Source organism: Meleagris gallopavo, chromosome 11 (assembly GCF_000146605.3).
Source record: "Meleagris gallopavo isolate NT-WF06-2002-E0010 breed Aviagen turkey brand Nicholas breeding stock chromosome 11, Turkey_5.1, whole genome shotgun sequence".
Taxonomy (NCBI): Eukaryota; Metazoa; Chordata; class Aves; order Galliformes; family Phasianidae; genus Meleagris; species Meleagris gallopavo.
This window is the reverse complement of record NC_015021.2, coordinates 17,507,465-17,523,827: the sequence shown is the minus strand read 5'-3', so window position 1 is coordinate 17,523,827 and position 16,363 is coordinate 17,507,465. Positions and strand designations below refer to the sequence as shown.

Genomic DNA, 16,363 nt, shown 5'->3' with positions numbered 1-16,363 from the left:
TTTTTAAACAGTGCTGGCATACTTTCAAACAACAAAGAAGAATTTTATCCTGAAATGGACACGACCTAGTTAAAAATACGCTTATACATATGCTAGGGCTTTGTAAGGACCTATTTTTAGGACCTAAAAGGATTCCTTGTGATAAATATAGGGTCTCCTTCTATTCCAATCACTTGGTTTACTTTTCTGAGGCTTCCTAAGGGAAAAGATTACCCTCGCTGGCACTATGAGAATAATACATAAAAAGAAGACCTAAGAGAGACTGGAAAGATAGCAGAATTAGTGAAAAACTCTTATCCAATACAGCTGACACACACAAAGGCTGCTAACCTCTCAGGCATAAGGGAGAATGGAAATCAAGAGTGAGTATCTGCAGTATCAGGCAGGAAGATGCACAGCTTTCCGTACTGCTGGAACAACCATTTGAACATGAAATTCAGTGGATCCTGCTCAGGATAAATTTGCCAGCAGAGGCAAAAAGCAAACTGACATATATCTCCATCCTTCCTGCCACAAACTGAAACCATTTCTCTATTTGGAAATCTTCCCTTTGACTTTCATTGCATCATTACAACAACACGTCACCCAAATGAGAGTTGCAGAGCACTCTCTTACCTCACTAGAGCAAGCCTACAAGAACAGCTAAAAGGTTACTTGTCTATAATTACTTTACTGCACTTTTCTGGATTTACTGCAACATTATATTAGGGTAACAACTCTACAGACAACGGACCTTTAAGCTGTGAGCCAGAACACCATGCCTGGTGTTGTGTGGCTGCACGGGGCAGAACCCCTACCCAGTTATATCACTCCATTCTGGTTCCACCACTGGAGTCGTGGTGAACACCAGCAGTGAGGAATCTGAAGTAAAAGTAAATAAATAGGATACAAAAGAGTTAAGAAAAAACACTGAGCATTCAAACTTACTGCAAGCAAGGACATAATGCTCCTGTAGGGAATTCTTACTTACCTCATTAATACTGACTTCCGCCTCTACATACTGCAGACCTTTCTGAATGATGGAAATCAAAGCAGCTGGTGGCACCAGAGCACCATTTATATTGGACTGGCTGATATGGCTCTCTATACCAAAGGTAAATGCTGAATGGGAAAACCCTAAATAAAGGCAAAACCGTGAAAATTTATTTACAGATAATGATATTTGCCAAAGTATGCAAGATCTGTATACAAATCTAAGTTAAAGAAATTTAGAGCACATTTTAAAATATGAAAAACACAACATTTCCATTTCCCTCTTGTTTCTAACTTAAAAAGTGTAGAAGGACAAAAACTAAGCTTATAAAAAGCACAGCAATTGATTTTATCACTGGCAAAACACTTGTGCATAAGAATATATAAAAAGATAAAATACAGAATGGGAAATGCTATTTAAACAGATTGCTATGTTAGTTTTTCTCACTGATTTGTTATCCATGAGAATAAAACAAACCCGTACATAAAACAGAATTAACTGCATGGTGTGATGCTGTCACAACCGTGCCTGTTTGGGCACTGATTAAGAAGTGACAGGCACACTGTGATGCAGTACTGGTAGCTGTTTGTTACTTATTAGCCCTGAAAAGTGAACTTAACCTAGAGAAAAGTATTTGCTTCAGCAATCACTGACACTTTTTCTGAAGTTACTCCTTTTGTCTTTTGCTGTCAGATAACTAAGCTGCCTGCAAACTTTCAAATGAAGATAAAGCAATTTTAAAATTTGGCTTCTGTGACTAAAGCTCTCTGCAACTGGAATGAGAATGTGTAACAGCTTTCTGTAAACTCAGGTGAAACAAAGGGTTTCTTCTATCTTCTGACAAGCAGAGACTGAGAAGCTTTGCCATCCATCACTGCTTCTGCTGCTTCCTTGTCTCAGTTTGAGAAGTTGATAAGCAGTGGACAGATGTTGCATCAGTCTCCACCAGCTCTGCAGGAAGGCTGCACACATTAAAGACACAAAGTCTCTTGAGTAAAAAAAAAAACCACCAACAAAAAAAAAAAAAACCACCTACAGCTGCAGGTAAGTACTCAACTAAAGCAAAAAACAAACAAATAAACAAAAAATCCTATATACACACACCTACACACCTACAAGGAGGACATAACTAGTTACTGACACCTGGACGGGACTATAAAAAGAGAGAAACACCTCTAACCCTTGGAATTATCTATGACATTATTTTCCAAAGCCAATCATCCATTCTACGCCGTTTTTGTAAGAGGTTGAGCCTCTCTCATCAGCAGGTCAGGGCCAGTGGTAATGTGCTAAGATAAGATTTGATAAAATACAAGGAATCTGAGAAGCTGACAATAAAGCCCATTAAACTAGATGTGTAAAACTGGACCAGAGAATTCCATCCAGCCCGTTTTTACTTCTTTCTACTATTCTTAAGGATACTCTTGTATCCTTTTCTTCACGTAAACCTAAGCAATCTCAACAGTTACCTAGGAAAAACTCAGCTAAAGGAGTCTTACTTCACTGAATTTAATTCTATCACCTATCTGACTTGATGATGCATAACCATGAGACAAGTTTTAAAGAAGCCTGAAGCCCTTCCATCAGCTAACAGTAATGAAAAATAATAACCAGTAAATGTTAGAACAGCAAGGTAACATACACACTGATGTTGATTCCTTGCACTGTCACCATAAGTCCTAAGGGCAGACTTCTTTTATGTGCTGTTAAGACCACATACTGCCCTGCCAGCTGATAATCATCATTGGTTCATACACTGGGGCATGCCCTAATTTCCAGCTAAATCTGTGTGGTCTAAATGTAGACTGCTTTAAGCAATCAATATCATAGCTGTGAGTAAAAGCTGATGTTGTTTCTGCTCCTAGTTTCAAGAGCAACAACCACCACAAAAAGCCCTGCAGCCATACGGTCACATCTAGGAACTCCAACCTGCAACCAAACTGCTGCTCTTTTGGAAGTTTTTGAAAGTATGCTAAGGGATGGCTACAGAATTCCTTCTCGTATTGTACAGATGCAGTCAGTTTGGATAAGCAGAGCAAAAAAAAGTTCCTTGGTGTGTTTGACAATATTCACCCGTGTTTAGCTGTTACTCTTGAGAAGCAGGAGACTTTGGCTGAGCTGTATACAGAAGGATGAAGCCATTTTTTCATTTAAAATGCAGCAACATCTTCCTTTCCCACAGCCACATTCAGGCAAGGAATGTGGTCGTGCAACATCAGTGCGCAGGAGCACCAGCATGAGTACTTCAAGACAGAGCAGAAAATAACTGTGTGTGTGTGGACTCATCCTTCTTCCCCTCCTCTCCTTTCAAGTAGCCCCAAAGAATACAGTGCAAAGTGCTGCTGCTGTGATCCTGTAGCTGAAAAGGATCTCCAGGAAAATGCATTTCTAGTAATCAAGTGAGTCCTTGGTTGACTGCCATCTGAAATCTCCAAATGACTAAATCTGATTAAGTTGCAGAAGGTAACTTGGCAGGAATTCATCCTCTTGTTGAGAAGAAACACCATGAAACAGTTCAGATAGAAGCACATGCCTACTGGCAAAATAATTAACTGAGTTTGCATTTGCTGAAGTCATTTGCAGATGAAAACCAAATAAATTAAACATGGTTAAAACAACCATAATTGAAAAAACTCACCTGACTCTTGTAAGTATCTATAAACCAGGAAGTTAACCTCATCACTGCTTATACTCATCTTTATTCCCAGTTAAACCATGAGGTCACAACAAAGGACACAACCCTAAAAATAAGAAAAGTAGGTTAATTAAACATTTTTTAGGAATTGTAACATATTTCTTAACAAATGCTGTATATCTACACATGAAGTAGCTCCTCGGCAGCAGTCAATGATTTTGATAATGTAAGTCCACCACAGTCATTAAAATGTCATTTCTCTCTCCGCAATGTTAAGGTCAGTAAATTAAATACTGACGGGCCACGCTCACAGATGATGTAAAATTGAAATGGACTGGGGAAGTATTCAACAGTCAAGTGAGTTTCACCTAATCAACATTACTGCTATGAGACACATTTTTTTCAACATCTGGATAACGATGACTTTGGCATCCAGACTATATCTCACTTTTACTTTCTGATCTACTTCAATGTTCAAGTATTTCTCTCCAGTTAAAGGTGTAATATGGACTACAGCGCTCTATATGTTCAAACCAAACCCAACTATTTCCACCAAAAATCAGAAAACATCTCAGCCACGTACTTATGCTCTATGAAAGTAATCCTTAAAATTCGACATGAAGTTTAAACAGAGCATGTCAATAACAGTTCTGTGTGCCTTTCATCAGTGATTAAAAATATTTATGGATATGAATATATACATATGTATATATACAACATTTTTTCCTCAGGATTTTATTAAAGGTAAATATTTAGCAAGGCAAATAATGCAGAATATATGTACTTTGGATTAGAGAATATAAAGCAAGAACAGGATTTAAGACAAAGTCGAGACAGAATACAATATTTCTTCTTCCTTAAGCCTCACTTTTAAGAACATTCCCATGACTTTTGAATGTTCAAAAATGAAAGTCCTGATGTTTTCCATAACATCACACAAACAAGTAGAAACATGAGCTTCCAGAACATGAAATGATGTCCACCTCCAGCTCCTAATAAGAGTAAACCTTAGTAGTGCTTTGCTCGGAAGCCACCATTATTTACATGGAACTCATCAGAGAAGGTATCCTATAGATATTGGATGAGGTCTGACCTGGATCTGGCATTAAAAAAAACAGTAAAAAGAAGGACTAGAGAGCAGGTTTTCTTGTGTGGTTCAGAACAAGAAGTTAACTACTTCCAGCAACATGGCTGCATGGGCAGGTGATTCATCACTGCTCTCCAGGTGGGAAAGCTATGAACGCAGCAGTAAGCAGCAAGTAAAAGATTGTGATTTGCATTACAAGTCTGCCAAGTAGCAAAAGATTTCACATATTCTTTCTGGGCACTTCTTTTTCCTAGCAAGATTTCCTAAAGAGACAGGACAAAATAACCACAGTGTCTCTCTGCCCATCTAACTTTTGAACTTCACCACTCAAATACAAACAAATATGGCAGTGTGAAAAGCTTTCACAAACGTGACTTTTCAACAAGCCCCAGAGTGTTAGCAGCTGAACAGAGTGAAGAGACCCAACTGGACTCCCCAGAAACAGAGCCACATGATGAACCCAGACAGCACAGGGGTCGGTGGGAGAATTAGGGCTGTTGTGCATGGGAGCAGGGAGCTATGAATGATGCCAACCATGGCCATAGAAATCCAGGATTTGGGTGTTCCTGCACTTAAACAGGTCCTAGTGGGGAATGCAAGAAACCGCTTTTAGTTTCTTAAGAAAATAAATAAAAATGCAGAGCTACATAAAACCTTCTCATCTCTATTTAAGGAAAAAATTATGATTCTAGTACAGCCTCTTGCTAACGCAGCTCAGCTTCCAAAGGTACATCAACACTATCCTTGCACTGCCCATCCACAGCCGCTGGATGCACGACGTACACCTAACAAATTACAATATACTTTGAGGGACTGTTCATTAAGTGTGTGAAATGAATGCCATTTCCAGGCATTTCATGCACTGACAACCGGTTACAGCACATGCAGCACCAAACACTGATTTAATCAGCTATATCTGTGGTCAAACCTGGAGCAAATCATTTTCGAAGTGTGCGCACGGCAGGAAAGTTCTACAGAAAAGAAACAATATCCTTCAGAAAAAAAAACCAGTAATTTGATTTAAAAAGTCTTGGAAAGATGCCTTTTCACATTACATATGCAAATGGCAGTGTTTGTTTCATGAGTCTGCTACTGATTTTTAACATCTCACTGCATCATCCAAAAAAAGATGGATCAAAACGCAAGGATCAGATATAAGCACTATTTGCTACATAGAGAAGATCTGTATTATTAATACAAAACAGACTCCCCACTGAAAGCAGAACCGCTGAAATGTCACACATTTACCTGCCACACGTTACGCAGCTGGATAACCAAAGAAAAAAGCTAACGTTTTGCTTGGCTGTCAGAAGTGCTACTCACCCTGCCCGAGTCAAATGAGTGTAATTTTTCAAGGCTGGCTCAAAGTGTTTCTAAGCAAGCTGTGGCAAGGTAAGGACAGGCGCTGCCACTGCTGGAAATGCACGTTCCTGCCCGGCTGCCAAGAGGTGGCAGTGCAGCACTGGCTTTGCAATGGTAACAACTCCAAAAATGCAGAAACGTGTTAAATAAATACACAGCTTTCCTGGTGAGGGCATGAAACCGAAAAGGCTGCTAAAGTTTCCTTAAAAAAAAAGAAAAAAAAAAAGAAAAAAAAAATCAAGATATTGCTTTACCCGTTTTTTCAGTGCTTGTCTCAATCTGAGAGGCTTTTGTGGTACTCCCTCCCTAGCAGGCCGTGGCTCACGCACTGCACACCCCAGGGAAGCGAGGAGCTGACTAAGGAACACACAGAACCAAATGACTCTCCCTGCCACCCCCAAAGGGAAAACGCAGCAGCAATACAGAACGAAGGGATTCCATCATTCTTTCCCCAACACGCTTCCAGTCAGCGCCAACCAGGGCACCTGCGGGAGCCAGCCTGACCTCCACCCCACGCCCCAAGGACTGAGCTTTTCCACAGCAGCTCTGGGGAAAGCGCAGCAGCAACAAGGCCCAAGGCCTCACACACCCCCTGCAGAGGGGTCTCAGCCACAGACACAATGCCCTCCAGCCATGTGGCAGCTCCTGGTGGCCCTACATCCACCTCAGCATGCTGCTCAGACTCTGTTTTAACCCGCACACGTCCCAGTCGTGTTCAGCAATGTCAGCGTGCCAATGGTAGAGAACTGTGCTCTTCCTCTATAGCAGCCCACACCCCTGGGCCACAGACACTGGCAGGATGCACAGCACTAGTTAAATACCAATCAATATAGTACCAAAGCATCCCAGGACATTATTAATTTAGCAGGCATATAACATGCCAGCCACAAAATTAAAGCTAACTGCTATACTTACGGTGGCCTCAAGATCTAGGCAAAAGCTCAGTGTGTCACACGCCAGTAAGAAACTCGAAAGATGCACTCCTGTGCTTTTGACAAATTCCCCTGACTCAACCAAGCAGTGAATCGATGGCTGGAGTCAAAGTCATTCAGAAACTATTCTTTCAAAGGAAATTAGGTTTCTCATCTCAGAGCCCGCACTCGAACTCCATCTCAGCTTCCGCTCAGTGAAAACGTGCCTGTATTTTGCAACACGACAACCGTGACTCCAAAACACCAGTGTGCAGCAGTTAGTGTGGCACCTCCTGCCCTCAAGAACCATCCACAGTCATTCATACTTTGTGCAGCACTTGCAAGTAGAATTCATTCTAGAGATATCAAGTTCCACTATCATGAAAACTGGATCTACAGACTGATGGGTACCCAGCAGTACCAATCTGATTGCGTTTCTGACAAATTATTATTCTACCATACATGTTTATGCTAGCTTTGTACTCTTATTCCACGTTCATGCCAAATGCTAGAGAACAGATGCTGCTTGATATGGCTCCTTGCCTAATAGCTTTTCTGTGCTTTAAAAAAAAAAAAAAAAAAAACCATTGAACTGGCAGAGAAAGTTTATACATCAGATTAGCACTCTGTGCCTGTTCATTACCATTTTATAATATATAGTGGATTTACTACAGTTCAGATTTACTCCTTCATCCAACAATTCTTAAGAAAGAATCCTGCAATGTGAGGTGGGCTCGAACACATCCTCATTAGGTAAGATAACAGAACCGCCTGGCAAGCTGCTGCAAACAGCAATTCCCCAAACATACCAATCGTTAGTTTGATACCAATACGATACCTTAAAGGGAACAGCTAATGCTCTGGGCAGCTCTGAGAAGTGTTCAATGTTCGGATGTGAACAACCCACTCCATTTTTGCAAGGAAAACAGAAGCCTGGCTACAAAAACAGTAACACCTCCTACATCAACAACACTGCCACAAGTCCTTGTCATTCCTTCCTCTTCCATGAAAACCTGACAACTCTTCGGTCAGTGCACACACAGCACACACAGCTCGAGCTGTGAGCAGCCTCCAGAACCCAAGTTTTGGTCTGGTGCCCCATGGAACACCTCTCCTGGTGGCCGCTGTTTTACTCCCAGTGTTTTCCAGGGCTCTTCCCCAGGACGTGGCTGCTCCACAATGTTTCCAAACTCAGCAAGAAGTGTTCCAAGGAGTTTTATACATAGAACTGTTCAGAAACTGATTGTAATGGACAACTTGTATGAACAAACTGGTGAATCCTGTATTTCAAATCTACAGTATACAGCCAATGTTGTATGCCCTTCTGTGTATCAACTGATCAAATCAATTTAATTTCAAGCAAAATGAATGTTTTCTCATACTTCAAAAGAAGGAAAAAAAACTGTCTTTTTAACTGTTTTAATTCAATTGCTTTAAGGAATCCCAGTCATTCCTTCACACCTTCCTTCGAGAAAAGGGCTCACTATTGGGCACAACACAGATCACTCCGTACTGAGATTCTCCGACTATCTGAGAAATCTGCAATTAGGAATTCTCACTAACTTTTTTTAAATTTAAACGTAAACATTTCTAAAATTACACACATTCACTTTTCTTTTTAAAATATATTCTTAAATGAATGCTATCTTGTTTTCTGCATTTTTACCTGTATTTTTACACTGCTATCTTTAAGCACCTATCTCCTTCGGGTTATTTTGCTGTTAAGGCTAAATCTATGCCAAATGTGAACCTGCATGAAAAATTAACTGTAATTCTACCTCATGAACCTTCGTAGTGATTTACCATAAGGTCAAGCCTCGCTAGTTTTCCTTGCAGCAATTTAAGAGGTGCTTCTCATGCTTATCTTACAACTCCACTGCTTTGTTTTTACTTATAATCTCAGGAATACAGCTTCATTGCCAAATACTAAAATAAATAAATACATTTTCCTTTCCTCATCTGAATTGTTTTCCTTAGCTCAGGCAATAAATATTTGTATTCTGTACTTCAGCTTTTGTGACCTAATTTATGGCAGCAGTCTCTGTCTTTCTGTGCCAATTTGAGAGTATGAAGCATACAAGATGACAAAGTCAGTCTGCAATTTTCGGAAGAAAAAGAACTGCAACCCTGAAAAGAAAAAAAAAAAAACAAAAACAATAAAAACCACCCAAAACCTTAGCTAAAAATAACAGTTACTGTCTACTTATCTGAGCACTCAGTCCCCAGGAACACCAGGCACAGTCCTGAGCACTATTACAAAATAAGCTGCAGATGAAACCTATTTGCTGGTTTTGCCTAGAGCAAAGTAATATTTAATTACTGAACTATGAATCTCCTCCCCAAAGTCATATGCTACGTGACCCAGGAGGCCAGGATCCTGGCTGTGAAAGCAGAGACCAGTGACGGTGTATTCAGTGCCACTCTTCCCATGCTCGGGCTCCAAAGCTTCCATTGCTCTCCGGAGTCACACCCAGCTTCCCACACAGCTGTGCAGCATCTTACAGTGCTTCGTGGCAGCTATATTTTGCAATTCCCTACACTGACTTACAATGGTTCTGCTACTTATACTTGATATTGAATAAATGCTGTTTAGGTTCAACTCCTTCTTAGGCCACATCCCTTTAGATGAAGTTACAATTCTTCAGGAATATCTGATTTAAACAGACTCTTGCAATCAATTGCACAGACCCACTCCTGAGGAGGCTCTATCAAATTATTAAACGGCTTTAATGAGCCCATGGAACTAACAGCCTGCTGGCATTCTCTAGATCTAACATCAGATTTCTGGAATCAAGGGCAAGAAAAATGAAAACTGGGATAAGCATTACCTGCTACGTTGTTTAAAACCCAATGCAATATAACTTATAACCATGTACTCAGTTCCAGGAGTGCAAATGCACGACTGACTGCGTTTGTCCTGCTCTGCATTAGAGCCCTAGCAAAAAATTAATTATGGATGAATGTGGGAACACACCCATTAATCCTCACTTGGATCAAGCTGTGTAAAAATTTCAGAGAAAATCACTGAATGAGAAGAGCTCTTGAATCAGTCAAAATAAGCTTTATCAAGGGCTTCTGCTGAGACTAAGGGAAGGGAGGGGCAACAGCCAAAAATGTCTTCTATTTGTGACTACTCATCATTGAAAATAAGCACAAGTGCTAAGGTCCAACATTTTTGATCAGGAATATGGAAAAACTGAACAATTGAAGCTAAAAATGGAGTTAACGACCTCCGTACTGTGCTAAGTTTGTGCTCTCAGCTGATTTATTCTCATTTTCGCTGCTGGAAAACCCAATGAATCCCATGGCCTGCAAGTCTGATCAAGAACATTCCATTTTTTCCCAATGTGTTGTTCCTGATGTTCCCACAATAGATCATTCAGAGCTCTAAGAGACTGTGTCAATTGAATTGAATGATACGGTCGCCTGCTGGTACATAAATGCAAAGGCAAAGCTGAGGGGGTTTATTTTCAAAACAGGAGACATTGATCCTGTGACAATGTTCCATTACCCTGACTTCATTTCTATTAGAGACTGTGATTACATCTACATCAATTGCTTGAGCTGATGGATATTGGTGTGCTAACAGCCACACAGTTTTTCACCACACTGCTGAAGCTGACCTGCATATCGATGGGTTACAGAGGTTCACCCTGAGCGTGAGCTAAAACTCCATACTTCTCAGTGCCAACTACTACAGGATTTTAGCACACTTCTGTAATTAGTTGATTTTCAACTTATAGTTGCTCTGGAAAACTTACTGGGGCTGTGCAGCCTGCCAGTGATTCCATCTGTTATGAGTAATGCATTTACATTGCTACCTGATGGTAACTCAACAGCATCTGCTGAAAGGATCTCTGCACACCTACAAGAGCATACCTGTCTTGACTACAAATTTTTTCACAGAGGTGCATGGACTTCATTTCCCAATATCATCACCCTTTTACAGCTTCTATCCATTGCATTTGCAATCTTTTTCAAGCTGGTGATCCATCTTCTGGCTTTCATCTCCTGATCTGACACACAATCTTGAGCCTGTGGTGATGCATTGCCCTGGCTTTCACCTCCTCACCATGCATAGCCTACACTGACTCTGCTCTCCTGCACTCATCTCCCCGACCACTTTCAAGAGCCCTGACTTTATCAGCACTTCCTTCTGAAATCTCTTACTTCACGTTCTTTTACTGCTTTTCTGTTACAACAGATGAGTTGCCAACACTTCTCACAATGCAATCTGGTAGTTGAATAAAATTCAATTCATCCTTAACCCCAGTGATACTCATTCCACCTAAACTCTGTTCATTTTACTTGCCCTTGGCCATTCAGCCTTGCGTCCTCAGTCGTATCCTGGTGCAAAAGCAACACATGTAGCACAGGGCAGAGGAGGGCAGTCCTGCGAATCTGTCTGGAGTAAAGGATTGGCAGTGCTGGATGAGTGCCTTTCCCCCCGCTAAACAGCCTCAGAAAAGCTCTGATTTTATCAGGCATAGCACATAAGTACTGCAATAGGGATACACAAACATGCAATTTGATTATGGGAAGAAAAAAATTAACTAGTTGCTCTGTTCATAAAGCCAGTGAAGAGAGGCTGACCTATTCCAAATGCAAATAAAGCTGACTTGCTCTCCTGGTTATTAAGCCTAAGTCTTACATGCCTTTCCCATGAGAAAAGAAGTTTCAGAATTACGTACTCTGGCAGCAGAGCTTGTGGATAACAACCAGTAAGTGCCTGAAAGCTGCCAATCTTTTCCTGAGGTGGATGTCCCGCTGAGTACCAACAGCTCTGAGTCCACTGTTTCTGGTGAAATGGAAAACTCTTATGAGAAATTATAATAATGAGGTGGGGGCAAAAAAAATAGCAAACTCACAGAACTCAAAGATCCTTCAATTAATCCTTCAATTACATTTTACTGCAATTTCAAGTCTAACAAGGAAACAAGGGAAAGCATCACCTCTCAGTTCCAGTGAAAGAGCAGCTGCTACTTTCTGGAGGAGAAGCAGGAAAGCAAGATTCCTTTTTATTATTTTTCTGCTTGGGATGAAGAAAAAGCAAAAAAGTGCCTTTCAAAGAAGAAAACCAACGCATCAATGACATGAGGATGGCAGTATGTTTTTATAACACCTTCTAACTGCTTGGGACAAGGCCATTACTACTCATGAGTCACAGACTGATGGCAAACAGGTAGATTGGTACTTATGAACATCAATAGTAGAAATACAATGTGCTTTAGACACGCTTTTCTATATTAATCCAAATATTAAGCGTGCTGAGAACGTAACTGCAGTCAAACAGTGGGATTTGGTATTGAAAATATGTGCCAACACTGATCATATTTAGCCTTCAAAGTTTTCAGCAGCCACAAAACATATCCTAAAGCCTGGAATAAATTAAATGCACGTTGACAAGTTCTTTCTAGTCCCAAGATGTTCACTTACAAGACTTAAAGACATATAACCCATGACTGACTGTAGCATTTTGCCTGCATGAAGAGTTTGAAGGAAGGCTTAAGAAAGTTTACCCTCAGACCAAAAACTCAACTCTACCTCCTTAACTCAAACATTTCCACATCCACGCCAGTCACTAAAGCAGCCTTAAATGAGCCAGTGGGGATACACAGGTTAATTATCATAATCAGCTCAGAAATTAAGGAAAAGAAATGGAAAAACCCTTTTCCCAAAGCAGAAATAATACGTTTCTGCAACTGACTGTGAACATGACATATATAAAAAAACAACTTGTGAATCTACATTAGATACATTCATTCCTGCACATCCTCAATTATCCCAGCCTTATTAGATCACTAATCCACAAAGAAAGACGTACTTTCCTCACATCCACTCCACCAATCCCACCAACACCACTTCGTTTTCATTCCCAATGTCTAATGAAACCAAATAACAGTATTAAGCAAGGTGCAAACTGCTGCTGAGTCTTCAAAGCAGTCTCTTAGTTAGCACATTTCTGTTCCCCATCAATTGGACTGCACGGTCTGAGCTGCAGTAACAGACGGGATACCAACGCACACAAGACCTCGTCCAATAGGATAGTGTCAAAGCATTTCCAGCTATGTTGTTTTTAATTAAAGATTAATAACCAACAAGAAATAACTATCAGGACATTCCATAGAAAAGGCAGCTGATTGAATTAAAATTAATTGATAGTTTAAAAATTTACTTCAGGAAAATGAGTGTTAAAAAGGATCATAAAGCATTGAACTCTGAAGTTAGATAGCCAAATTTTCCAGAAACACCTAAACTCTAACGAGCCCAATTGGAATTGGCTTCTAATGAAGAACAGGATACAAAGTGTTTGCCTTCTTGTTGTATTTTCTAAGATGAAGATCACATCTCTCAAGAGCTACGAAGTAAATTAAGAAATAAACACCGTCTGAAAACATTATTCTTTGTCATTCAAAGTTCTTGTGATCTGTTAAATTTAAATCAAATACTACAATAAAAGTTGAATGCCCACGGTCTCAGAGCTCCTGATGGGAATGGGCACGGCGATACATGAATGGGACCAACTGCAGCCACAGGCAAAATGAAGCACGTGGCGACTTGTCTGTGCTGTGCCTCACTGTGATCAATGAAATCATCCTTTTTGTTTCTCAGGTTGTAAATATAAAGAAGTAGCATTCTCATTTTTTCTTTTACTGTGCCGTGCACCAGCCTGCCATAGTGGTGTAATCGGCTGCACGTGCCAAGATGCATCTGGACACAGAGGCAGACAAAGGGCTGCTGCTGTAGGTCATGCAGATGTAGGCGTAAGGGCACAGAACTGCTTTCGGATTTGATGGCTTCTTAGAATCGAAAGCAGCAACAGCAGCGTTGGAGCTGGGGGAGGTGGGGATTGCTCAGCAGCTCCGTAACCACTGCTCAGACAGAGCACAGCGCAGCTAAAAGCCTTGTGACAGCACAAGCACCATATGGTAAGAGACTGACATGAAAGCTCGGGCACTGCCGAGCCACCGTTCTCCCATCATCTCTCTCTCGTGGCTGTCAGCATCTCTACCGCACGCTGTAGAACGGGAGGCAAGGAACTGACTGGCAGAGCAGATGGCCCCGCTCCGCTGCGGGACGGCACACTGACACGCACAATCAGAGCTGCACACACCAGACCCTCAGTGGGACACACGTCCAACAGAAGAACCTCGGCCCTGGGAGCCATGCACTGACTGTTCTCTAAGCCAGACAGAGCTCCTACTCAATTTACACCATTTTCAGGCTCTGTGCACGCAACAACAATGCACACCTCCAGTCCCTGCATCTCCACATCCTACCCTGCACCACATCCTACCTCTGTGTCATTTGTCATGAGCAAAAAGACATTACTGCCTTGCTGCCATGTATTTGGCATGGAATATCTTAATCTGTATTAGCTCTACCTGTATTTCCATTTAATGAAAAACTTACACCTCCAAAACTTACTTAGCCATGAATCCAACCTCTCCCCCTGCCTTTATCTCCAGCAATTGCTTCTCTTTTTCCCCCCCTCTCAATGAAGGTGTATCAAAAGTCTTTTAGCAAAACGTTAAGAAAAGCAGGTACCATGAGCTGACGTGTCTGTAACACACAGAAAAGACATACACTACAGTCATCGTCCTTGATAAGATTTTCCATACCCTGCAATGCATCCTTTCTTTACTGGGAGCCTTTCCAAAATCTGAATCATCAAGAACAGTCTTTTCTTTCACTAAACACCCTGAAAAATAAAACAAGCCTCTTTCCTTATCCTCTGAAAATGGAATCTTTTACCTAACAAATTAGCCTAAAACTACTGGCAGCACTGAATGAGTGCCAAGTGCCAATACTTCCTGGTTTTGTTGTTGTTTTGTTGTTTTTTATGATGTCCTGAGGCATGTTTACGTAAAGGAACCCTTCCCAGAGATCCTATGAACGTGCCTGCTGTGACACAGCCCCGGATGGCTCCTACATGTTGCAAAGTCACCTGTATCTCTAGAAGCAATCACACGGGTGTTCTCTGAAGATTCAAGGCATGTACCAAATGTTCTTGCTCATTTGGCACTGTACGGAGGGTCTTTGATTTGAAGAATCTGATCACAATGGCAGAGGCACGCAAAAGGAGTTTCTACAAAATATTAAAAGATGTTTTCAAGGAACTTCATTTTTGCACATTGTATATAAAAAGCTGTTACACAGCAGCCTGTTGCGGGTAAGGTTTCTGTTTGGAGGGAAAAAGTGCTCACAATGAGTGCCTACACACAAAAAACATTAAAATTTAAAACCAATGGTTTTGTTCAGCAGAGGCAGGAGTCTACTGAAGAAACTATTGTAAAATTGATTGAAGTCACAAAGGATCCAATTCAGACAAGAAGTTCAAAATCAGGACACTTCTGGCTGCTTAGGCCAACATCAGACATCCAGTCTCATAAATTTTTAAGTTAATCCCCTCTGAAGCAACCGATTCACCATCTGAAGATGCATCGTGTGTCCGAAATGGATTCCCCTCATTTAAAAGGCAAACAGTCTCCTCTGCTGGTGCTGTTAGAAACGTAATCATGGTTTTGTGTTTCATGTACAGAAAACACTTCCATGCAGAAAAGTAAAACATCAGCAGAGATGGAAATACACCACAGCTAAGAACCGCAGGCTACTATTACATATGCAGCTGCGGAGAAATCATCTTTAAATTGTCCCACACATGACCTCTGTGCTGTCTTTTGTGCAGTTAAGCTATCACATTAACTACCACTAGTTCAAATATAAAGAAATTAGAGTTGACAGCTTTTGAGAAAAAACAAACGCAACGTGCTGGGTTATCTTTACCTCATCCCAACACAGGAGTCCCAAGTTTCCACGTGTGAATAATTCTGCTTACCCACTTCCAGTAATGGCAGTGTTATTTGAAAATAAAGAGATGATGGAGGGGAAGAAGGCCAGGTCTTTGCTAGATCACATCACACTTCAGTAACGACTGCACAAATTGCCCGCAACATTTTGAAAAATCCTCGATATTTTTCAGTCTCCAAGGAGCTCCCAGCATCTTTCGTTTCTTACAATATTTATAAAGCTGTGATGGCTTTACTTTGCAGAATCACCTTTTAATATTCTTGAGTAATGCAACTCGAAACTTCATGACGCCATTCCTCTCTTATAAAACTGAGAGCCTTTATCCTTGTACTTCAAGATTTAGAAATAACATGCGTGTACATGTGTTATTTGTGCATGCTCAAGGTATTATCTGTTTACAGGGCTGGAAAATATACAGCATGAATGCTACCACACACAGATATCTCAGATATGCCTATCTAATTCAATGGCAACAGAGAAAACTACTTCAATCTTTACACCCATTCATTTGCATCTTCAAATGGCATCCTCTGACTTCCCTAATTTACCACCTGGTAGAACTTTGAAAGACAAAAGGGGTGAGG

The 16,363-nt window shown here is 40.9% G+C and overlaps 1 protein-coding gene across 5 annotated transcripts in view; it reads right to left on the bottom strand.

Moving 5' to 3' along the window:
* The window catches only part of TBL1XR1 (TBL1X receptor 1), a 309,082-nt gene that overhangs the window by 11,906 nt on the left and 280,813 nt on the right, over positions 1 to 16,363 (bottom strand). For 4 of the 5 annotated variants that reach the window (XM_019619130.2, XM_019619129.2, XM_019619131.2 and 1 more), the window contains 2 exons: positions 3,612 to 3,714; positions 971 to 1,116 (listed from right to left, as the gene is read on the bottom strand). In XM_019619130.2, the coding sequence (XP_019474675.1) occupies positions 971 to 1,116; positions 3,612 to 3,669 (204 nt within the window). In that variant the 5' untranslated portion in view covers positions 3,670 to 3,714. Of the gene's footprint in view, positions 1 to 970; positions 1,117 to 3,611; positions 3,715 to 11,659; positions 11,734 to 16,363 lie in introns of those variants that run through there. The other variant, XM_010716878.3, reaches the window with a different exon arrangement.